Here is a 24,656-nt window from a genome sequence, read left to right on the forward strand (position 1 = left end):
GGATTGGCAGAGAGTGGTAGCAGACTGTGCGGTTTGTAAGGTGGATGAGTCTGGCAGCAGCATTCATGATGGACTGAAGGGGGGATAGTCTACTTAAAGGTAAGCCAATGAGGAGGGAATTGCAGTATTCAAGGCGAGAGATAACCAGGGAGTGAATCAGGAGCTTTGTGGTTTCATTGGTTAGAAAGGGACATAGTTTAGAGATGTTGCAGGGGTTGAGGCGGCAAGCTTTGAAAAGTGCTCGGACAGGGGGCTGAAAGGAGAGTTCAGAGTCCAGGATAACACCTAGTATGCTGAAATGTGGGGATGGGTGGGTGGTTGTGCCATTGCTCTTGACAGAAAAAGTCAGGGGAAGAGGCACGTGGGGGAGGAAATATTATAAGCTTGGTTTTGGACAAGATATGTCTGTTAGTAAATTTGTGATGCATGAGGAGACTGATGGAGTGAGTTGAGGGGTGGAGAGAAAGATGTGTGTGTCATCAGCGTAGAAATGATATTGAAAGCCGTGGGAGGCTATCAGCTGACCTAGGGAAGAGGTGTAGATTCCAAATAAAAGAGGTCCAAGGGACCCCAACGGAGAAGGGAAGAGGAGTGGAGGAAGTAGAATTGTAAGTGACACTGAAGGTGCGTTGGGATAGATAGGATGAGAGCCACTGAATAGTCATGGAGACCAAGGGAGTAAAGTTTTTTGAGGAGCAAGGGGTGGTCAACTGTGTCAAAGGCAGCTGAAAGGTCCAGAAGTAGGAGCACAGAATAGTGTCCGTTGGTTTTTGCAGTTAGTAGGTCATTTGTGAGTTTTAAAAGAGCCGTTTCTGTGGAGAATTGAGGTCGAAATCCAGAACGTAGGGGATCAAGAAGGTTATTGTTAATGAGGTGGCCACTCAATTGGTTGTAGAGCATTGCGGAAAAAGCCAGAGGTGAGGGAGAGATTGAAGATGTGGGTTAGAGAGTGTAGGATAGAGTCAGAGAGCGATCGTAGTATTTGAGAGGGAATAGGGTCCAGGGGGCAGGTGGTTAGGTGAGCGTTAGAAAGGAGTTTAGCAACTTCGTCTGTAGTAGCATATTTGAATAAGGGGAGTGTTAATTGTACCAGTTGACATGGGGTCTTAACTGGAGGAGATACCTGTAGACTGGAGATTTCATCACGGATTGTATCAATCTTGTTTTTGGCGTGATTAGCAATCTCCTGGGCAGTGAGTGAGTCAGTGGGTGGAGGATGAAGTAGAGAGTTGAAGGTAGGAAGAGTTTACGGGGACTGGATGAGAAGGTGTTAATAAGAATTGTAAAATAGGTCTGCTTGGCAGTGTGGAGGAAAGAATAGTATTTTTGGAGGGCAGATTTGTATTGGTTGAAGTCTTTGAGAGACTTAGTCTTGTGCCACAGATGCTCAAGAGCACAGCTACGTTTTTTGAGAATTTTAGTGTCATCTGTTTGCCAGGGATGTAGGGGTCGAGGCCTGATTCTGGGTGTAGTGAGGGGAGTGAGCTTGTCCAGGGTGGAGGACAGGGATTTATTGTATTTATTGTAGATGAAAGTGGCTTGGTTGGGGCAGGACAGGGGAGAGATTTTGTCATAGAGGTGGTCAGTAGCAGAATAGAGATGAGAACAGTTGAAGTTGCGAAGGTTTCTACAGGTGATGGTTAGGTGACTGGAGGGAAAGGTGGTGGAAAACAGGGAGAGAGAGAAACTAATAAGGTGATGATTGAAGAGAGGAAAAGGATTGTTTGAGAAGTTGCATGGAGTGCATAGGAGAATACAAGGTCAAGGGTGTTGCCATCACAGTGAGTAGAAACCTGTACCCATTGCTTCAGGTCAAATGAAGAGATTTGAATAAGAAGTTTAGAAGTAGCGGGAGTGTTTGTATTAGCAGGGATGTTGAAATCCCAGAGTAGGATTGTGGGAATTTCCGAAGAGATAAAGTAGGGTAGTAAGGCAGAAAACTAATCGAGGAAAGTTGATAATGGTCCAGGGGGCCGGTAGATCACAGCAGGGAAGTTGAAGAGAATAGACGTATACAGTGAGCTTCAAATGATGAGAGGGAAAGAGAGGGAGGGGAGTGAATAACCTGGAAGGTGCTTTGGGGGGATAGGAGGAATCTCACTCCACCTCCCTTTCGCCCATTAGGCCTAGTAGAATTACTAAGCGCCACATATCCCTATATTTGAGCTGGCACCCATCACTTTAGGTTTACTCCAACAGCCTTCTACACTCGTTGATTTACTGAAAGTTGAGAGTGCAAAATCTGGTGCAGCTCTGCATAGAAACCAATTAGCTTTCAGAATTTTTTGTCAAATTTTAATTGAACAGCTGAAGTTAGAAGCTGGTTGGCTACCATACACAGCTGCACCAGATTTTGCACTCTCCAGTTTAAAATCAACCCCGTTAGCAGACCAGACAACAGTAAATGGGTGAGCAGGGCCATCACAGCACCACACAGGTCTTAGACCAAGATGGCATCACAGCCGACCCATCAGGGGATTTCTTCACTAAGAACTGGTTCACACCATAACACGGGCATTACATTCTTGACAGTCCGTTCATATCAACAAACTGAACGCAATGGAACACTCAAAAAGTAGGCATTTCTTTTAAAATTTGTACCACACCAAATCGCATGGTACTGTGGTATCATGGAGTTTGGTGGTTGCAAATGCCCTGTGTTTGCTAGATGCATTTGGGGTGCCATTAACAATTAATAGCCGCTGCACACATCTAGCAAGTGCAGCGCATTCCCATGCGGTGTGGGACACACAAACGCTCCTTTCCCATACAACGTTCTGGTATGCACAGGCCCTAAGGAGAGCTGATGCCTAGAGTAGACTCCAGCAGTCAGTCAGCATTAGGTGGATTTAAACATGCTTAGGATAAACATAGTAAATATACTGTATGTACACAGGTATATAAAAAAGGAGCCTTCACAACTGAGCAACAGAAAGAACTGTAATGCTTCCACAACCAGCGGTACAGCCAACCAGCAATGGTGGGAGACAGTAACAGCTGCAACAACCCAAACACTCCTTAAATCCCCCTCCTGCACAGATACTGGCTGCCCGATAGTAAACGTGGGTTCCCTCTCCCTCCCCAATTACAAGATCTGGTCCCACTTCACCTTCCACCTCTGATACTGCAGTACATCCATCTATCTTATGCCGCGTACACACGACCGGACTTTTCGAGGGACTAGGTCCGGCGGTCTTTCCGACGGAATTTCGGTGGAGTTCCTGACGGACTTTCTGAATGAACAGACTTGGCCACACACAATCACACCAAAGTCCGACGGATTCGAATGTGATGACGTACGACTGGACTAGAATAAGGAAGTTCATAGCCAGTAGCCAATAGCTGCTCTAGCGTCGGTTTTTGTCCGTCGGACTAGCATACACACAAACGGATTTCTCGGGCCGGCGGAGTTCTGGTGGAAAATTTTAAAACATGTTCTATTGCTAAAGTCCGCCGGATTTTTGGCAAGCAAAGGTCCGATGGAGCCCACACAAGATCGAATTGTCCGACGGACTCGTTCCGTCGGACCTTTGCTGTCAAAAAGTCCGGTCCTGTGTACGCGGCATTAGAAGTCCTTAAAGTAGATCTAAAGCTTTTTGTGGATTTTAAATAGTTCATTTGGAACAAGCTGGTCCAAGCAAACTATTGCCTTCACTAACAGATGCAGCGGCTGTGTGCGCCATATATACTGTATGTGGCCTCAGCTACATACAGTATACAGCACTGCATTTCGGCAGCAGGACAGGAACTTCCCATTCTACTCCTGGAACAAAATCAAGTTGGGCTGAGTACTGCTCAACCCTTCAAAGGGAGCTTTGCATTCTATGAATGAATACAAAGTTTCCTCTGATTGGCTGGAGTGGAGATTGTGACATCATCCCCCTTCCTTACTGCCTCAGCCAATCAGAGGAAGGATTGTATTCTTTCATTGCCTGTGAATGGCTGAGCAGCACAACTTGATATTGTTCCAGGAGCAGAATAGGAAAATTCCTGTCCCGCTGCCAGAACATAGCGCTGTATATGCTGTAGCCTCGACTACATACAGTTTAAACAGCACACACAGCCGCTGCATCTTTTAATGAAGCTGGTCCAAACCAACCATTTCACTTACAGCTGAAGACCTACTTTAAACTTCTCAACTACAGAGACTGAGAAGTAATCTTGGAAAAGGCCAGAGAACAAGCACAGCTACAGCTCAGATATTATCCATCAAACCTGACTTCTTGGCAGAAACCGGAAAACCAAAGCCAAGTTCAATGAAGCCAGAAAAGCTCTCCATCAGTGGAACATCCTGTACTCCATGGTTTTTCTAGATCAGCTAGGTGTCCAGTGGAAGGGTAAGGACTCATGTACATGTCTGATTAGCCCCTCTGAACACCGTTTCTCTTGGCAGGAGAAAAGCTGCTTAAAAACATGGTAAAAGCCACATAATGATTGTGCGTTTGCACGTTAATGAAATTAAATATTAATTTATTCTGGCTATTAGGATGCATTAACTGCACATGCACTTAAACGCGACTAGAGATTATGTGCAATCCACTTTTTTTTCTGCTTGACAGTTCCTTTACAGAACGTGATTGTTTTTTTTTCAGCCTGTAAATACTCCTCTTCTAATATGCCTGTAAAGATGTGTGCATGGACACATAGGCTAACATAGAGGTGCTTTTACGGGCTGAAAAAACAAAATGCCAAACTCCTGTAAAATTGTCCTTTTTTTGAGGACCAGTGTCCAGGCCTACAACTATTTTTCATTGCAGCAGAATAGATCTTCCTCAGGTTAAATACTCTGCTTCTAAGAAACTATTTTATCCTTAATATCAAAGGATAAAGGGATTCCAACCATACAGTGGTCACATGCACACGTCTTTTCACTGCACAGCAGTGTCTCCCTATCGCCCCTATACCTGTAACAGTACTATACCTATCACTACACTTGCCTTGACCCCACCCTTGATCATGTTGACGTTTCTTACAAGGCAAGTACCCTGGACTTTGCTATGAGTTTGCCAGTCAGACTTCTCCCCATAAGACACTCCATTTTAATGGGTTGATAAATTCAAATATTTAGGAATTATGATCCAATACCTCCTGCAAGAATATGCCAGGTTAAACTTGACCCCACTAGTCAAACATATGGCAGCCAAACCTAAGCTGCAACAATTGCTCCCATTAAACCTAATAGAATACGTAGTGCCCCCTTAGGTTGTTAGGCTAAATTTAGTTGCTGTCTTCATTGTAGTCAGTGGAAAAGTGATCTATTTTTTTTTGTCTGGTCAGGGCTGTCTAAGCTGGGTGTTCAATTTCTCCTACCTGCTTCTGGAAGAGGCATCCCGAATATGGGGCAGCATGGATCAAATATTCAGTTATTAATATTCATCATGCCTCAACCAATCTCTGGTGGAGGGGGCATGCAGAAGGTGGCTGAGGAGATGATAATTGTTTGGGAGGCCTGGAAAAAGTTTTTTTTCCCCTGCTAGGAGGGTTCCTCTTCTCCTGGGGCTGCTGAAGAATTGTGCTTTTTGGGCCTTAGAAGGTGTCGGACTGAGGGCATGGAAAAGGTTACTAAAGGATTTTGCTGGAGTGCACGGTCTGGAGAAGGATCTTTTATCTCCCTCACTGAGGAACTACCCGAGGAAGCTGGGTGGCAGACAGCTCCTAGGACATTGTGAGTAAGACCTGAGTTTGGGACTTTCCTGTGTGCCTACTACTATAAGGATTTATGCAAAGAAGTTTGTTTTCCTACTGATTCTAATATCGATTTGGAGTATCCTGAACCCCTCCTGAACTGCTATCTCATTTCAAGTTATTCAGCAATAAATTCTAAAAAAAGACATCCCTTAGGTTGCTTTCACACTGTGGTGCATATCATTTTACACTGCAGCACTTTTAAAACACGCTATATGTTTTTAACTAAAGAACAGCACATTTAAACAAGTTGCATTACAGCCCATCTGAATGAATAGCTGGTACTTAAGGGTACTGTTGGCTGTCGGCCTCTTAACAACTGGCTATTCCTTGGTTGTTAAGGACTCCGGCGGGTGGTTGTTAAGGAGCTGGAATCTGCCAGCATCCTTAACAACCAATGATAAGGCCTCCACCTCAGTAATCAGCAGGAGCAATGCTACCACAGGAGGGGAAGAAGAGGCAGAGAAACAGCGGGCGGTCAGCCTGGAGAAACAGGAGAGAGGGGGTGACCAGACCAGAGGAGCTGGATGACAAGATTGTACAATGCTGGCGGGGGGGTTGGTGCAGGTGTGCATTTCTATATGCTGATTGTTAAGGAAGCCAGCATGTTCCAGCTCCTTAACAATCAGCTATTCATTGATTGTTAAGGTTTCCGGCGGGTGCCTGCTCCTTAACAACCAGAAAAAAAACGCACCTAAAAATGCACCCTGGGTGCGTTTTTGTTGCATTTGCGTTGTAGTTCCCATAACGTCAATGGACTGTGCATTTTTGGTGCGGTTTTAGAAAGCACACCAAAGATGCAGCATGCAAGATTTTTCAAACTGCAGCACAATTGCAGCACAGCAATGTGAAAAGTCTCATAGGATTTAAAGGGAAATAATTCTGATGCATTTTTATCCTGTCGGAAAGGTGCGTTCCAGGGAGGAAAAAGTACATCAGTGTGAAAGGGCCCTTAGACTGAGCCTGCAGTGTCAGTGTGCATGGAACTGTGTTTGTGACTGGCAGTCCCTGTACTGTGTTTCCCCAAAAATAAGCCTGGGTCTTATATTAATTTTGCCGACAAAAGACACAATAGGGCTTATTTTCGAGGTAGGTCTTACTATGTAATGTGCTGTCTTCTCTCCTCCTCTCCCTCCCTGCCTATCAGGAATCCCCAGTATGAACTGAGGTAATATTTTTTGTAAAATCCTATAATCCACCCTATTACAGTAGTATAGAATGTGTGTGTTTCTATAATATAATTGTGTCAAATACCTTAGTTGCATCGCCGCTCGACACTTCTGTGACCCGCCAGAGCTCTCTTCCCCACTATGAGCACTACAGAGAGGGGGCCGAGATCCCCCGCTGACAGCTGGGTGAAGAGGAGAGCAGCGGGAGGTCAGCTAAGTGCCGAGCGACACTGTACCGAAGGTATTTGACACAATTGTATTACAGAAACATACATTGTACATTATATACTACTGTAATAGAGTGGATTATAGGATTTTACAAGCATTTTAAACTAGGGCTTATTTTTGGGGTAGGGCTTACATTACAACCCTCCTGGAAAATAACAGTAGGCCTTATTTTCAGGGACACACGGTAATAGTACTTGGAGTAAGTGTTACATGTGCATAAATCTAGTTAAAATGATTTACTTCCCAAAGCTCTTGTATGTCCTACAGTCAGCAGCAGTGTATATTCTGAACAAATACTTTTCAATCATACACACCTTATTCCCTGTAATGAGAAAGCGGCCTGTCTTTACAGACTCTGCATGCCCATAAAGATCTGGGGGGTCAAATCACTAAGATTTATTACATGCCATATTAGTGTCACCTTGAATAAATTATCTCACAAGATAAAAAATATAGAATGTGTGATGACCAACAACAAATCTTGATTGGGGTTCATTCATGCGGGCGCTCAGTGTCATGCAGCAGATAGAGCCATTTGTTTACTTTTTTCCAACCTCTGAGCTGCATGCAGGCAGCCCAAAGAAAGTGAAGGGGAACCTTTCGGCTGTGTGGACTTACACTCACACATGAGTTTGCCAGGTATGGGTGCATGGACCTGGATGCACAGGCTCTGCATACTGGTCTGAGCACCTATCCCTGCGTATCTGCCAACTCAGGTGTGTGGGCTAGTAGTCCACGTCTAAAAATGCTGATATACGCCTAAATAAAAACACTTAAAAATCTCTCTGCTCAGGTGTGAATGAAAATAAAACGCATTGGTGTGAGAATGCAATGTTAACTCAGAAATTTAAATAATTTGTAGCATAGCACAAGAGGGGGATTGTTCTGTGAAGGAAGAAAAAATGTTTGCATAGTTTCCCAATTCTTAGTGCCGGTTCACATTATTGCGATGCCAGACATTGCCTGTAATTCGCCGCGCCACTGCTGTTCACATTACATGCGATGTCTGTGCAGATGCAATGTCAGCCATACAGATAGCATAGCTCATATCGCACCGCATTCGGTCCAAACACGCACAGGACCCTTTTTTCTGTTCGGACCAGAATCGGATTGCATGTGTGTTCACACATATGCTATCTGGTTCATGTCCGAACTGTCAGTTCGCAGTGCGATATGCGGATGAAATGGGGGTGTCGTTAACATATAATGACACTTCCCTGCAGTTCGCATATGGCAGAGTGAACTGCCGTGTGCGTCGGGTGCGATGCGGGAATCCGCAGTTGATTCGCAGGGTTCTCGCATCGCACTAGTGTGAACCGACACTCAGTGTTTCTTCATTTGTCTCACTGTGTTGCACAACCCCACACCATAACCCTTCCCCTTCTCCATCAAGTGCACAAAGCAAGGTCAATAAAGACATGGATGAGCAAGTTTGGGGTGGAGGAAGTTGACTGGCTGACCTCAACCTAATAGAACACCTTTGGGGTTAATTCGATCGGAGACTGCGAGCCAGGCCGCCTCGTCCTCATCAGTGCCTGACCTCACAAATGCACTTCTGAAAGAATGGTCAAACATTCCCATAGACACTCCTAAACCCTGTAGGCGGCCTTCCCAGGAGAGTTGAAGCTGTTATAGCTGCAAAGGGTGGGCCAACTCAATATTGAACCCTACGGACTAAGATTGGGATGCCAATAAAGTTCATGCGCGTGTAAAGGCAGAGGTCCCAATACGTTTGGTAATATAGTGTATCTATATAGAAAGCTTAGCATGAAGTCCTGCAAGTCTAGAGGAATAGCCAATAAATGCTGAATGTGCAAACTGCTAGGGATCCGTGTCTCTTCCTCACACCTCATTACTTCCCCTTTATTCTAAATTCAGACAAGTGCAGTCAGCCAAAGCTATATTCTGAACTTACTGACTGTAAAAAAAAAAAAGCCTGTAGCCCTGACAGATCCATAAATACTTAAACACATGAAGAAATTTGTGTGAGGAATATTTTTATCTCTGCCTCGGTTTACAAACACGCTTTTCTGCAGAACAGCCTGAAGAGCAGGAGAATGGGAAAACAGAATGGGCTGGGAAAGGCCCAGGAAAAAAAGAGGGCAGTGGGCTCGTAAAAATCCAAGTAGAAATGCAGCTGTCTTGGCACAAAGCACGCTATGGGGCCATGTCAACATTTCAATAGAAAAGTAAGGTAGAATTTACTCATTGCACCACACGGAGCAGAAATCTAATGAAGACAGACTGTCAGAAAATGGAAACTGATTTCTGGAACTACAGTAAAGGAAGTCTGATTGTTACCCACAGCAACCAAGATTTCATTTTTCGCAATGAAAATAAAATAGCATTGTACTAGTTGCTATAGTAACAGCTCAACTTTGCTTAAGTTTTCTCAAAAACGATCCCCCTTCACTTTCGACATGCAGTACCACCTGCCAAATGCAACTGAATGGGGGTTGCTGCATGGCGGTGCCAGTTTTTAGGGGTTGAAACAGATGGTGAGGTGGATTTCAGAGGTCAGTATTAAGTGAGGCAGAGTTCAGAGGTCAGTATTAAGTGAGGTGGATAACAGAGGTAGGTATTGCATGACGCAGGGTTCAGAGGTCAGCAGTAACTGAGGCTGAGTTCAGAAATAAGTGAGGCAGATTTCAGAGGTCAGTAATAAGTGTACCTCTACCCCGAAATATTGCTGTACAGTTTCCCATTCTCCCTCACCTGTGGTTCCCTCTGCTGGCAGCGTGCGCTCCCTTTGTTCTTTTCCCCAGGTCTGGTAGGTAGGGCTAGAAGGACTACGATTAGCCTTAGAAGTGGCCAACCACAGTCCTCCTTCCCCTGGAAACAGGGACTGCCTCCAGCAGTAGATTGGCAAAGATCTCCTCCCCAATGAGCTCAGGCTTGTTCCAAACCCGGAGGAGCTATCTTACTGGGAAACGGTCAAAGCCAACAGCTAATCATAGGCGGCAGAGTTATTCACTACCACATAGTTGTACATATGCTCCTGTAGCAGTACCCCTGTATGGGGCTGCTGGTAATTGTAGTCCATCTGTCGCCCTGCCTAGCCAGGCACACAATTCTCAGCCACTCTCACACAGAAAAGTCCATGCACTTTGTTTTGTATTTTTATTGAGGGGGATTAAACCTGGATGGAGATAAGTTAGTTATGAGATGACCAGTTGATTGCAGAAATTGTTAGGGACTGAGGAACTATATACACCTTCTGTATTTACACAACTACCTCCAGCACAAATCGACTCTTGATCTCACTCTCCAGCACTTGACTTGACTCCTGAGCTCACTCTCCAGCACTTTGCTTAGCGCTTGAACTCACTCCCCAGGACCAGCTAGCACTGATGTGCAAGCCTGACACTAACTCAGTCAGGCCCAAAGCGAATGCCCTTTACAGGCAGGGACCACGGGCCCCTTTGGCGTAGCAAAATATAGGTAGTCCCAATGCTAGCTGTCCATGTGGCTACTGCTCCCAGTACCACCTCTTCAGGCCCTGCGAACCCTCCTGGCTGCAGCTACCTCTCTCCACAGCCCATACCACCACAGTCCACTTCACTGGCTCTGCACCCATTCCAGACTGCAATCTTCCAGTCCTCTCAGGCGTGCCTCCCAGTCCTTCCCGACTGTGGGTCATTCACCGGCCCTCTTGGAGCCTGTTCCTCCCTGGAGACTTTGCCTGGCAGTGCTCTCCTGCTATTGTCTCCTTGCTCCTGTGCCACCTGTCCAGGACACCTCCGTGTGTTCTCAGAAGGGTCCTGTCTGCACCCGAGACCCAGGCTCAAGGTCACCCCCCCCCCCCCTAGATTTGGGAGCTCCCTCAGGGCTATGACAGCCTAGAACTCCATTTCCAGCTTCCACCGAACAACTCCTCCCCAGCTGGGTTGACCCTGGGTATTTAAGGAGGCCTGCACCCTGCCAATCCAAGTTGGGGATTGGTCAGGGCTCTTCAGAATACCCCAGGCAGCTCCTTCTTTTCTCTCCTCTTTCCTTTCCAGAAGATGCTAGAATATTCTGAACAGAAGAGGGAGGTCTTGATGATGCTGCCTGTGAGTCACCAGCTCTGCCTAAGTCACTCAACCCTGACCCAGAAGAAAAACATCTATCAAATTAGAGGGAGCTCTACTGCTATCATTGGCTGTCAGGTTTGTCAGCTTCCCAGATAGCTTAAGCAGGCTGTGGCTGTGTCCAAATAGGCTTCAGCTCATCCCTGCTCCTAAAACACATAGCATGGATCTTTGATGCAGCTGCTGGCACTAAAGGCTCCAACAGCATGACATGACCGTCACCAGTGGTAGTGGATTGCTGCCACACTGGATGGTGTTTATTCAGAAAAGAAGCTTTTTTTTATACATGAACTTGTTAAAATTATGGAGCTCTTTTATAATTATACAACCTGATCCTCACCATTCTTTGTACAAGCTGCCCACTGCAAAAATGTAGCTTTTTATACAAACAGTGAATGATCATTTTATATGAAGGGAGGTTTTCTTTGAGATGCACATTTTATTCCCCGCTACCACTTTAAGTGCTCTTTTGTGTTAAAAGTAAACGTTAATTACTAATGGCATAAAATCACTTATAGCAAAAAGAGGAGTGCCTATCACTAGGTAATCCAATGTGAAAGAGCCTCAGTCATAAGCTTGTTGAAGGGATGGAATGTCAGCCGGCAAACAGCATACACAGCCTGGGACCTTATAAGAGATTTCTGGTTAGGACATCCACAATTGCCTGGATGACCCTGGAGAGAGGATTTTCTTCTGGCGAAATTGCTAGGAAACACATTTTGGGGCTCGACCCCTCTCTGAAGAGGCTTGAGAAAGGTTAGAGCCCTGAAACACGTTGCTGTTTTCTGGCTGTCATTACATCTCAGAGCTCTGCCACCAGCCAATGACCTTCAGAAACTGCAGGATAAAGTTTGCTTTATCACTTTTTCCTCATCCCTGGATCCATATAAGGACTTTGATGGACTGGCACCTGCTTGGCTTCTTAACATGGTACTGTGTGCAACTTTCTTCTGTTTTTCTTCTCTATTGATAGATGATTTTTTTTTAACCTGTAATAAGAAATACTTATCTGTCTTGATGGCCACTTCACCAGTCCTCACTCCCATGCAGTGATATGGTGGCTGAAAATGTGTTAAGATATAAACATATGCTGGGGTGCCATTTACATTAGATGGCTAGGCACTACAATAATTAATATACCATGTGTTGTGGTGTATGCACATTAGGGTGTAAAAGGAGCTTTAAAAAGGTATATGCTATCTTAGGTGACCTATTTAGATACCAATAATGCTCATCAGAATTCTTTTTTAGGATACAGTCATACTTTTCTATTCTGGTAAATGGTATTAACACAAGTTATTTCATCTGTTGCGTTTAGGCAATCAATCCCAATGAATAGACAGCCAGCGCACCAGAACTGCAAAAAACTGACATGTAAAAAATGTTTCTCCGATGTAGTGCACCACAACACATGGTAGTGCATTACTGTGCTTTGTAGTGAACTGTAATGCATGTGTTTCAGAGTTCTGTTGGATTGTGTTGGGGTGCCATTCAAAATGAATAACACATGCACTGTGCATTGAAGTAATGCTCCAAAACTGCAAAGCGTAATGTTATTAGGTTTATATCACCTAAAAGCTAAACAGGCATCCATTGAGGACTGCTGGCCCTCCAACATGATCCAGAATTGGGGGGGGGCCTCATTGTAAGGCTTTTTAGGGGACCTCCCTAGAATTATTCACATACCCCCCCCCCCCCACCCCTTAAAAGCCATACCAGACCCTTCAGAACTGATTCTTTTAAGGGGAGGCACACTTATAAAATTAGAAAATTTTCCCTCCAAAAGCCATACAAGGCCCTTTAGGTCTGGAATGACTTTTAAAAGGAACCCCAAAAATGTGTGGGGTCCCTTCAAAAAGCCATACCAGACCCCTAATCAGAGCAGCCTGCCTGACGGAAATAGGGAGGAACGAGTATGCACCCCGCTAAACTATAACAGGCCATGTGGCCTCAACACTAAGCAAAATATCACATCTCAATGCTGATGCGGACAAGAGGCTCTTCCCCACAACCCTGGCCCGGTGGTTGTGGGGGTACATGGGGGGAGTGGGGGTGACTTATCAGAATCTGGAAGCCTTCTCAACATTAACTGGCCCCTAGATATCAGCCCCCCCATGAGTAAAGTGGTACCCATAGTACCCCTGTCTAATTATTCACAAATAAGAATACAGTCATTTAACCACCTCCCCGCCCATAGGCTGTCACATGACATCCTGCATTTTGAGTGGGGATATCTGAATGATACCTGCAGCTACAGGCATCATCCAGATATCATCTTTTTCATCAGGCGATCCTGTGAACTGTAAGAACAATCATAGCTGCAGTTCAGCAACTTGATCGTTCTTATAGATGGCGGGAGGGGCAACCCCCCCCTCCCGCCGCCCTTCGGTGCTTCTCCCGGCTCGCCCCTGCGATTCGCGAGCCAGAGAATGAATCGGTCACTGCCGAAAGTTGAGCATAGATATTTCCAGTGACGAGATGGTCCCAAGTCATTTCTATGACCCTCGGAGGCCCGGGTGCGATGTCGTTACTTCCAGGCTGGCGGAAGTAAACAATGCCGGAGACGCAGCTCAAAAGGCCAAAAGAGTTTATTTTTTGATCTCAGCCTTTCCATCCTGAAGGAGAGATGTGGGGTCTTATAGACCCCACATCTTTAGAGTACAAGATAACAAGAAAAATGGCCCAGTACTAACTTGAACCACCATTAATATGGTGGCCACATTGCAGCCACTCAGTGCTATAGAATGAATGACAGTGGACCTGGGCAAAGCAGTATCTGCAGAATGCATACTGCAAATACTATATCAAAAAATATCAAATGACTTGTCTTGCATAGTCTGAATGGTAATGTTGCCTCAGTCTAAGTCTGCTTTACATCTTTAGGATGTTATTCAGCAGGGATATGCAATTAGCAGACCTCCAGCTGTTGCAGAACTACAAGTCCCATGAGGCATAGCGAGACTCTGACAGCCACAAGCATGACACTCAAAGGCAGAGGCATGATGGGACTTGTAGTTTTGCAACAGCTGGAGGTCCGCTAATTGCAAACCCCATTTATACAGGATCATTGAGGGATGTATAGAAGCAGAGTACTTTGTATATTATAGAGTGGGTCATGGTGGGGGGTGTGGAAGAAGCACTTACGCCTCAACACAATGAAAAACTATTATCAGGGAGTCACTTAAATTTGGTGAAAAACTACAGAGTACAGCTCCAACATCAAGCGAGTACAACAAGCAATACAGAAATGCTTACAATTCACACCGTAACTAAATTCAGGATTCTGAAATCCCAGCATTTTTTAATCCCAGTTGACCCATATATTCCCAAACTAGATGACAACCCATCCCCTTTAGTAATAGCTTCCAAAATGATCAAACACCTCAGTAGAAAACTCACCCTGTAGGCTACATGGTGATTCTGCTGCTGCTTAATAAAAAACATAATTTTCTAACATCACAGGGAAAGTTGGAGGCAAAATAGTTCACAGGTACAAGATTAACATCTCAATATTTCCTACAGCTACACATTTATATTCAACTATTAACTTGGGAGCCCAAATTACATTTAAAGATAAGAAATGTAGTTTAATTGAAATGCATGCCTTCATATTCTGTGTTTTAACGGAATACAGCACTCAAATCTATGTAGGTAGCTGGGATGCAAGACTTCTGCTAGTTAAAGGGAATGTTTAGTATTTTTCAGTGATTTCTTGTATAATGGTTTTGATTAGTAGTCTCTAAACTGTGGCCCAGATCTGGCCCTTTGCCTGCCTTTATCCGACCCTTGGGGCATTTTTCCTATCACTGACACAAGACACTATTCCTCCCACTAACACCAGCAATGGGGTATAATTCCTGTTCCGACATCAATGGGGCACTATTTTTCCCACTGAAACCAACGATAAGGCACTATTCCTCCCACTGATACCAACGGTGGAACATCGTTCCTCCCACAGACACCTATGACTAGACACTATTCCACCCACTGATACCAATGACTATTTCTCCCACTAATACCAAGCATGGGTAACTATTTCTTAGACTGACACCAACAATGGAGCACTATTCCACCCCCTAATACCAAAAATGCATTGTTTACTTCCACTGATGACTGGACAATTTCTACTCCCGCTGGCCACATTCCAGCCCCCCTAAAGTCTAGAGGACAGTAAACTGGACTTTTGTTTAGAAAGTTTGAAGATCCCTGGTTTAGAAGTAACCGAAGATTTGATGCAAGGTTTTTAAAAAAATGTGAACTGCTCTTACTTATCTTTAGTTTATAACTGTATATCTGCATGTGGGCCACCATATTTGCTCGTTATATGCATACACGTTGCTCCCTGCTTTGTAGAGCTAGATCTTGGTGATTAAAGGGGTTGTTAAGGTAAATATTTTTTCACCTTAATACATTCTATGCATTAAGGTGAAAAAAACATCTGACACTGCCTGCACCCCCAGCCCCCCCCCCCGTTTTACTTACCTCACCCCTCGAAAATCCCGCGCTCGCCCCCGCCGCCCTCTTCACCGCTCAGCCTGGCCGCTGATTGGCTGGAGTGGATGGATGGAAAGCAGCGCAGCCATTGGCTCGTGCTGCTGTCAATCACATCCACTGACGCGGAGCACCGGGGGCGGGGCCGTGTGATACAGCCAGCGGCTATAGCCACTGGCTGTATCACAGGAGCATGCCCGCAGGTGCTTCTCACAATGCGAGGGAGCTCGCATGAACATGAGAAGTACCTGCGGGAGGAAGCAGAGACAGCCACCGAGGGACCCTTGCCACTCTGTGCAGAACGAGCTGCACAGTGGAAGTATAACATGTTTGTTATTAAAAAAAAAAAAAAATTACTTTACAATCCCTTTAAAGTGGTTGTAAACCCTTACAACACACTTTGACCTACAGGTAAGCCTAGATTAAGGCTTACCTGTAGGTCCAAGAAATATCTCCTAAACCTACACGGTTTAGGAGATATTTGCCGAAAGACAGGCGCTGCTGTCTACCGCGCATGCGCACTGAGCGCGGCATCGTCAATGACGAAGATGCCGCGCGTGTCGGCTCCCGTGCGCATGCGCGGGAGTGACGTCATTGCGGCTTCGCCAAATGACAGCGGCAGATCAGCGAGACCCCACCGAGAAGATGGATGCGACGGACTACAGGGGACAGCGGTGACTTCGCTGGCTCCTGTGTCAGGTAAGTGACACATAATGGACTACTATGCGATGCATAGTAGTCCATTATGCTTTGCCTTTGCAGGGAATGAAAGAGGAAGTAAACTCATCAGGGTTTACTTCCTCTTTAAGGCTCCTTTCACATAAAGGGTCCGAACAGGTCGTCCTGGAAGTTTTTCGGGCAGGCCTGATTGGACAGTATGTTAAGGTCTATGGACTGGCAGGTGTAAATAGACTTGTGTGCTGTCTCAGCCAATGAGAAGGGAGAGTCTCTCGTGCTACATCGCTGGATCAAAATGGGGCCCAGGTAATTAATGGGGGGGGGGGCTGCTGCACAGCAGAAGGTTTTTTTATTTTAATGCATAAAATGCATTAAGATACAAAAAAAACTCTGCCTTTGCAACCACTTCAAATTTCCTAAAAATTAGGAAAATTGCTTAATGCCTCTCTGGTAGACCCTGATTTGGTCTTCATCTGATGCCAGGTTTCTCACTGAGCTCTGGGATTCCATCCTCCAGCCCCTACATCACTACAGGACACAGAAGTTATACTGGGACCAGCAGATGGAACCATAGAACATGGTGGGTGGTGGAGGCATACAACACAGTAACTGTAGAAGATTTATTGGACAGCATAGCTCTGCAACATTGAAGATTTGACTTGGCACCTGCCAAAAAATTATTAAGTAGCTTCTTTTGTAGAAAACTTTTTTTATTTAATTTTCGCTAGTACAATTATATAATCACCAATGCAATTATATAATTCACACTTGCTGGAAATACATGATGCTTCTATTAAGTAATTCATTTTCTACAACAGCATAACAAAGAAATACACAGTTTACCAATAAATATGGTCTTTTTGTATAATACAGGTATCTGTACCTACTTCCGGGCATAGCTAGTAGCAGATGCCACCCCCCCCCCCCCCTGTTGTGTTCTGGGAAACACACAGTTCCCAGAACACAATGGGGACCAGTGAAGATGCGGCGCGTCTCGTGCATTCGCAGTAGGGAACTTGGCAGTAAAGCCGCAACGCTTCACTTCCTGATTCCCCGACAGAGGATGGCGGCGGGGGCAGCCGAGAGTTGAGCGATTGCTCGTCATCTGCTGCCGACATCGCGGGTGCCCTGGACAGGTAAGTGTCCATTTATTAAAAGTCAGCAGCTGCAGTATTTGTAGCTGCTGGCTTTTAATAATTATTTTACGGCGGAGGTCCGCTTTAACTCAAAAATGTATCCTCTATTGCTCTCAGCTTCCTCCAAATTTCCCAATTGCAATTTTACCCACTGTCGTACTCAGTGGGCACTATTGCCCACTATACATGACCCATGCAAGTGAAAGGGTCAGAGAGCAAAGCTAATGTAAACAAGGCTTTGGGGTCACTTTTAGCTACAATATTGTTAATAAAGGTATTTTATATCATGCCAACAATTTAGTGCTTTACATACTGTAATTCATATCAGTCTCTGCCCTCAAGAAAATCCCAATCTAAGGTCCCTTTATCACATAAATACATACCGTATTTATTGGCGTATAACACGCACCCTTTTCCCCTGAAAACAGAGGACAAACAGTGCCTGCGTGTTATACGCCGATACTATGTTTTACCAACAGGGGGTGGGGTGGGATGGGGTGGTCCGCCCCGGGAGCCACCCATTGGGAGCTGTCAGGTGGCCGCCCCACCTCTGCTGGCCCAGGGACAGCGCTGCCTGCATAGTCTAAAGTTGATAAAGAAAAGCATTTGCCAGCCCCTTCTTCTACCCCGCTCCTCCTGTGTCAGTGTCCTTATAAAACAAAGCTTGTAAATATCTCAATAGCCAATTCTATTCTATTCTGGCTGCTCTCCTTTTCCCACTCCTCCTCCTCCTCCTCCTCCTTTAGATTGGAGGAGGAGAGCAGTCACACCACCATCTATGTAACGTTAGAGAGAGCAGTCATGTGACCAGGTCAGTGGAAAAAACTGAGCTACTGAGATATATGGAAGCTTCATTTTACAATAGGAGTGACACAGGAGGAGCAGTGTAGAAGGGGTTGGCAATGATTTTTTTCTTAACTGTGGAGAATGCTGGCAGCGCTGTCCCAGGAAACTGGGGGTCTCCTGGGAGTGCAAGGGGAGGGTGGCTGCGTACTGGATGGGGGCTGTATACTGGATGGGAGGCTGTGTACTGGGGAGGGGGGCTGTATACTTTGGAGGGGGGCGGTGTACTGGATGGGGAGCTGTGTATTGGAGAGGGGGGCTGTATACTGGGAAGGGGGGCTGTGTACTGGATGGAAGATGTATCCTGGGGAGGGGGCTGTGTACTGGATGGAAGATGTATACTGGGGAGGGGGCAGTGTACTGGATGGGGGGCTGTGTACTGGGGAGGGGGCCTGTATACTAAATGGGGGCTGTGTACTGGGGAGGGGGAGCTGTATACTGGATGGGGGCCTGTGTACTGGGGAGGGGGGCTGTATACTGGATGGGGGCTGTGTACTGGGAAGGGGGGCTGTATACTGGATAAGGGGCTGTGTACTGGGGAGGGGGGCTGTATACTTGGGAGGGGGGCGGTGTACTGGATGGGGAGCTGTGTATTGGGGAGGGGGGCTGTATACTGGATGGGGGGCTGTATACTGGGAAAGGGGGCTGTGTACTGGATGGGGGATGTATACTGGGGAGGGGGCTGTATACTGGATGGGGGGCTGTGTATTGGGGAGGGGGCTGTATACTGGGGAGGGGGCAGTGTACTGGACGGGGGGCTGTGTACTGGGGAGGGGGCCTGTATACTAAATGGGGGCTGTGTACTGGGGAGGGGGAGCTGTATACTGGATGGGGGGCTGTGTACTGGGGAGAGGAGCTGTATACTGGATGGGGGGCTGTGTACTGGGAAGGGGGGTTGTATACTGGATGGGGGGCTGTGTACTTAGGAGGGGGGCTGTGTACTGGGGAGGGGGGCTGTGTACTGGGGAGGGGGGCTGTATACTGGATGGGGGCTGTATACTGGATGGGGGCTGTGTACTGGGAAGTGGGGTTGTATACTGGATGGGGGGCTGTGTACTGGGGAGAGAGGGCTGTATACTGGATGGGGGTTGTGTATTGGGATGGGGGGCTGTATACTGCTGGATGGGGGGCTGTGTTCTGGATGGGGACTGTGTACTGCAAAGGGGCTGTGAAAACATTTTTTCCTTAAACTTCTCTCTTAAAATTGGGGTGTGTGTTATACGCCAATAAATACGGTACATGCACAAACATACAAGGACCAAATTAGAAAGGCGCCAATTAACCTACCAGCATGTTTACCTGGAAACTGAAATCAAGGCACCCAAAAAAAAAAAAACTACACATAAACAGGGAGAACATGTAAACTCCCTGCAGATAGTGTCCCACCTCGGATTCAAAATGAGGACCTCAGTGCTGCAAGGCAGCAGTGCTAACCACTAAGCCACTCAGAAGCTACTGATAATATACGAGTCCTCAGATTCCTGTCTTTTTAAAGCATAAACATATTCTGGAGCCAGACAGACATAGTTTAAGCAGACATTTTCGTGTCTTCTGCTTTGTTGGGATTTCACCAGATAGAACACTCTGGTTTCTTGTATAGCCCTAAGTGCATTTGATGTAACTAGAACAGACAGGTAAATGGAACTCTGTCTTACTATTCTGCCCCTAAGGAGAAAAGTAAATGGTTAGGAAATAATCACAAACTGCTAAGGAAATCAATAAAGTGCCACACAAATATCAGGCTCAGTATTTTATTCTTTACTTTCCTAACCATTCCTTCAAGTATTTCTCTTCTCTTTATGCCATTACTTTCCTCATATTACAGATGTCCAATTTCCATAATTAATGCAGATTATTTCATCAGCACCTCCCTGCATCTGATTAATTACTGCTGGTCTACAGTTGTGTAACTGACACACTGAAGAATCATTTTTATTTTGTTAGGTGGTACCTATTGCGTTTCTAGGCAAACATCAGTGTAGATGACCCAGAACAGTTAGTCTAAAGGGCCATTGGAGTATCAGATCCAACCAGGGCCAGATTTCCATCCCTGGAGACTGCAGCCACACAATCTTTAACTGCTCCTAACCTGGCTTGGAATATTCTGGTAATACATAAATTATATGAGATGACTACATTTTTACTTATAAATAAAAAGGAGGTGGGCTATAAGGCCTTGTTCACACAAGCTTACTACATCATACACCCATGCGAGGGCGGTGTTTTTGTAGTCCAATTCATGTCAATTGGGATGCAACAACTACACGGACACAGTCACTGCTCCCAGTCTGACAGCTGTGTACCCTACATACAGGACTGTGCACCCGCACCCACACAGCTGTCAAATTGGGGACATTGGCTGTGCCTATGCAGTCTCTGCATCTCAACTGACGTGAATTAGACTGCAAACACAGCCCTTGCATGGGTGCCTGCTATAGTATGCTCATGTGAACGAGGCCTTATACCCCACTGCTTTTGTTTTCCAATGATATGTAAAAACCTAGTAATTCCTGTGTGGCAAACATAGCCTTTGCAAGGGCGCACGCTTAAGTTTGCCTATGTTATCAAAGCCTGACTTTACAGGGAAGTTGTCTCTTTGACTATGTCTTCAATAGGTACAGGCCTACTGTATGGAATGGTAAATCCAGCCCTGCTAACAAAAGCCTAAGGAATGCAGTGTAACCAATTATGTTCATGCAGGAAAACCTCTTTAATAATTGTATCATTACCTCTTCCATAGAAAAAGGAAAATGAAATCCATTTCACTTTGCAAATAATGTGTGACTTGCCAGAAGGGAAAGCTGTGCACTGTATCTACTCTAAGCCCTTGTACACACAGTCGGACATTTCGACAACCAAATCCGTCGGATTTTGTCTATCGGATTTTGTCCGTCGGATCTTGTCCGAAACTGTTGCATACACACGGTTGGACAAAGTTGTTGAAAAATTCAGATCTTTCAGAACGTGATGACGTAATTTCGTTACGATGGGACTACGTTCAGGCTAGTAGCCAATAGCTTTGATGTAGGAATTTGATCTGAGCATGCGTGGCACTTTGTCCGATCGGAATTCTCTACACATGATCGGAGTATGTCCTATCGGACCAGTTTGTCGAAAAATATTTCCAGCAAGTTTGAAAATTTGGTCCGACGGATATTCCGACGGAATCAGTCCGATGCATACCACACACAGTCGGAATATCCGACAACACGGTCCGATAGGACACATTCCGACAGATTCTCAGACTGTGTGTACAAGGGCTAAGAATGGGTAACTGGAATAAAAAAGGAAACCAGTTGTTGGAAACTATTTAAACCACTAGTTGGATAGCCTCGCTAGGCCTTCAATTACTAAAGGGGCAAGCTTTTACCTAAAGAGCACCAGCCCAAGGGAAATATCAAAAGATCTAACATGTCAAGTTTCTTTAATCAAAATTGAACAAAAGGACATTTACAGCATAGCTAAATCTATCAATTTAACGGTTTTCCAAAACAGTTACATTCAACGCATGCCGTGAATGATAACAGTCGCAATTGCTTGTGCTCTCAACCAAACTATAAATCCATCAAATGGCTGGCATCATAACTGATCCCATGTGTAGCACAATGGCACCTGCAGATCAATCAGAGGCTAAGATGGCAGCTTTCTTGTCTGTAAAGGATAGGAGGGTTTGGTTATACTTTAGGAGGCATACTAATTCAGTGTACATGTTATATAAAAATTATTTTTTCTCTCCAAGTTGGTGCTTAAGCTCCCCCTTCCAGCATCTTCTACAATGCAATGTAGGTGAATCTCTACCTGCTATGGTGTGATTAATGTATTATTTCTTAAGTATAGGTTCATAGTAACAGCATTCAGGATACACCCAGTAGGTACAACTTTCAGGATATTATATCAAAACTAAAATAAAGGCAGTATGGAAAGTAGTTTTCATAACACACAATGAAATGTGAGACTAAAGCCTCGTACACATGATCGGATTTTTGGCAGGGAATTGTGTGATGATAGATTGTTTGCCTGAAATCCGACCGATAGTGCGCTCCATCAGACAATTGCTGTCCAACGTTCGGCCAACAAACGTTGGATGGCAGGGTTATACATTTTTGATGGAAAACGGTCTGTTGTCAGATTTTTGTATCGTGTGTACAGAAGTCGGTCACGCAAAACAAAGTACAAACACACATATGCACGGAATCAATGCTCAAACACCACATTAGCAGAAGGTGCCCAAAGAGTGGTGCTCAAGAGCTGAAATTCCACATAGTACATCTAGTACATCACTACGTTAGTGTTTGTTGGCCGACAATTGTGCGCCGTTAGTATGCAAGATAAAAATCCAGGCACACGCCCCTCGGACAAAAGTCTGACACTCTGTCTACAAACAATTGTATAGTGTGTATGAGGCTTAATACTCTTTTCTAGCTAACAAAATAAGAAGCTACAAGTTATGTATGTCATTAAATATAAATACGATATTCTATAAATAACCCTTTCACATACAGAAACACATGCATCCTTTGAATTAAACATAATATATATATATATATATATATATATATTTAAATTTTAATACATACCTTTTCACTCCATGCCCATAGGCCAACTCCAAGAAAGGCTATCCCCAAAAACTGAAAGAGATAAAGAACAGGGGATTAATTTGAATATTTTAGAAACAGACACAAATATTTCATCTGAGTCTATTTTTTTTTTCAATAAATGTTTATTAGAGGTAAACAACAAACATATACTGTAAAATCCACATACAGTGCCCAATCCCAAAAACCAGGGGACAGGATTATCAATTAGCATCAGAGCATCTTGGAGCCAATACAGTAAAGCATCTGAGTCTATTGATCAATGTTTTCACACAAGATTGACACTTTACAACATAAAATTAAATTACAAAATGTGTCAATCTCAAGTTAAGGTGGTTGTAAATACTTTACCCATGATGTGTGATGATGAGCCCATGATGTGTCCAGGAACAGCAGTGTCCTTTCCTCCAGCCAGCAGCAGACCTCCGGTAGGTCTGGGAGGGAGGGGGGGGGGGTTCCTCCACACCAAATGCCCCCCTGTGCCATTTTATCTCCCCCTCTTCATGGGAAAGAAAAAAAAAGGGGAACGGCACGCCGCCTTACTCTGCGCCTTCCAGGACCCCCCTTCACCATTTTCTTTCCCCCCCACTGCTGATCCCATATGATCGGAAGCCCGCGTGCTCTTTTTCAAAAGGAGAGGGGCCGTATGGGACCAGGGCGGGGCTTAGCGTGGGGTTGGCATCCTCCAATGCCCAGAGCAGGAAATAGTGTTTAAAAGGCATTATTGTTACTGCTGCAAGCTGCGGAGGGACACAAGAGCAAAAGTGGCATGAAAGATGTTTGGTGACACAGGCATTCCTTTTGACACATTTACTACTGCATCAGGCTGAGCATTGATAGCAGCGATATGGCTGGACTATTGCTCAAGCAGTGGATGCATTCCTTCTGGTAGTATCTCTGCTTTGTTCATCGGGCTATGGTCGGAAGAGGTTGGTAAAAAAACACCTCAAAAAAGGGCTCTAGAAAGTCTTCTATGGTCACACGGAAGCCTAGAACCATCTCAAAAAAGATTGCATCCTCCCCTGCGAGTAATATGACTGGTCAGAGTGAGCCATCGGGAGTGATGAGTGTTGCAGCTGTGCTTAACACTGCAGTACCTGTATATATTACTAAGGAGGTTTTTTCTTCAACCATTTTAGGCTTGGAGCAACAAATGTACGCTTTAATCTCATCCCAGAGTGGGACTAAGCATGACAGGTCCCCGTCCATTGCTCAGGACCCTCATGCTGAGGAACAAGGGGCGAGAGATGAGGAATTTCTCTCAGGGGACCAGGAAGAGGCTGGTGAATCCTCTTCCGAAGAACCTAATACGGAAGGATCAGATTCGCAAGAAAGATTGTTGGTACAGTCTCTCACTGAATTGGTCCGCCCCACATTTTTGCTGCCAGTATCAGAGTCAGTCAATGAGCCCACTTCTGGTTTTCTGATGCATGCATTTGTATATTTTATATATACTGCATTGTATAATGTTTGTATCAACTTTATTTATTATCTTCATTATATGCAAATCCGTTGGCTGAGCGAATACACTATATAATCCATGTATGTACACATGTACAATTTTATTAAACATTTATACTGTTATTACTCTTGTTACTCAGTGGCTGTGTGTCCCATGATGTACGATAAGAAAATATGATTTTTAAAACGGCTTACCTGTAAAATCCTTTTCTTTGAAGTACATCACGGGACACAGAGGTCCCTCTCTTCTTTGGTATACACGTATTGCTTTGCTAAAAAACTGAGGTACTCCCAGTAGTG

General features: G+C 45.0%; 1 protein-coding gene across 1 annotated transcript in view; it reads right to left on the reverse strand.

The window, feature by feature from the left end:
• The window catches only part of TSPAN5 (tetraspanin 5), a 245,544-nt gene that overhangs the window by 76,257 nt on the left and 144,631 nt on the right, over window positions 1–24,656 (reverse strand). The window contains exon 2 of the mRNA XM_077476585.1: window positions 22,878–22,928. Within this exon, the coding sequence (XP_077332711.1) occupies window positions 22,878–22,928 (51 nt within the window). The remainder of the gene's footprint in view (window positions 1–22,877; window positions 22,929–24,656) is intronic.

The sequence above is a fragment of the Lithobates pipiens genome, unplaced genomic scaffold (assembly GCF_037356315.1).
Source record: "Lithobates pipiens isolate NorthernLeopardFrog02 unplaced genomic scaffold, aLitPip1_a1.2 Scaffold_13, whole genome shotgun sequence".
In the NCBI taxonomy this organism is placed as follows: domain Eukaryota; kingdom Metazoa; phylum Chordata; class Amphibia; order Anura; family Ranidae; genus Lithobates; species Lithobates pipiens.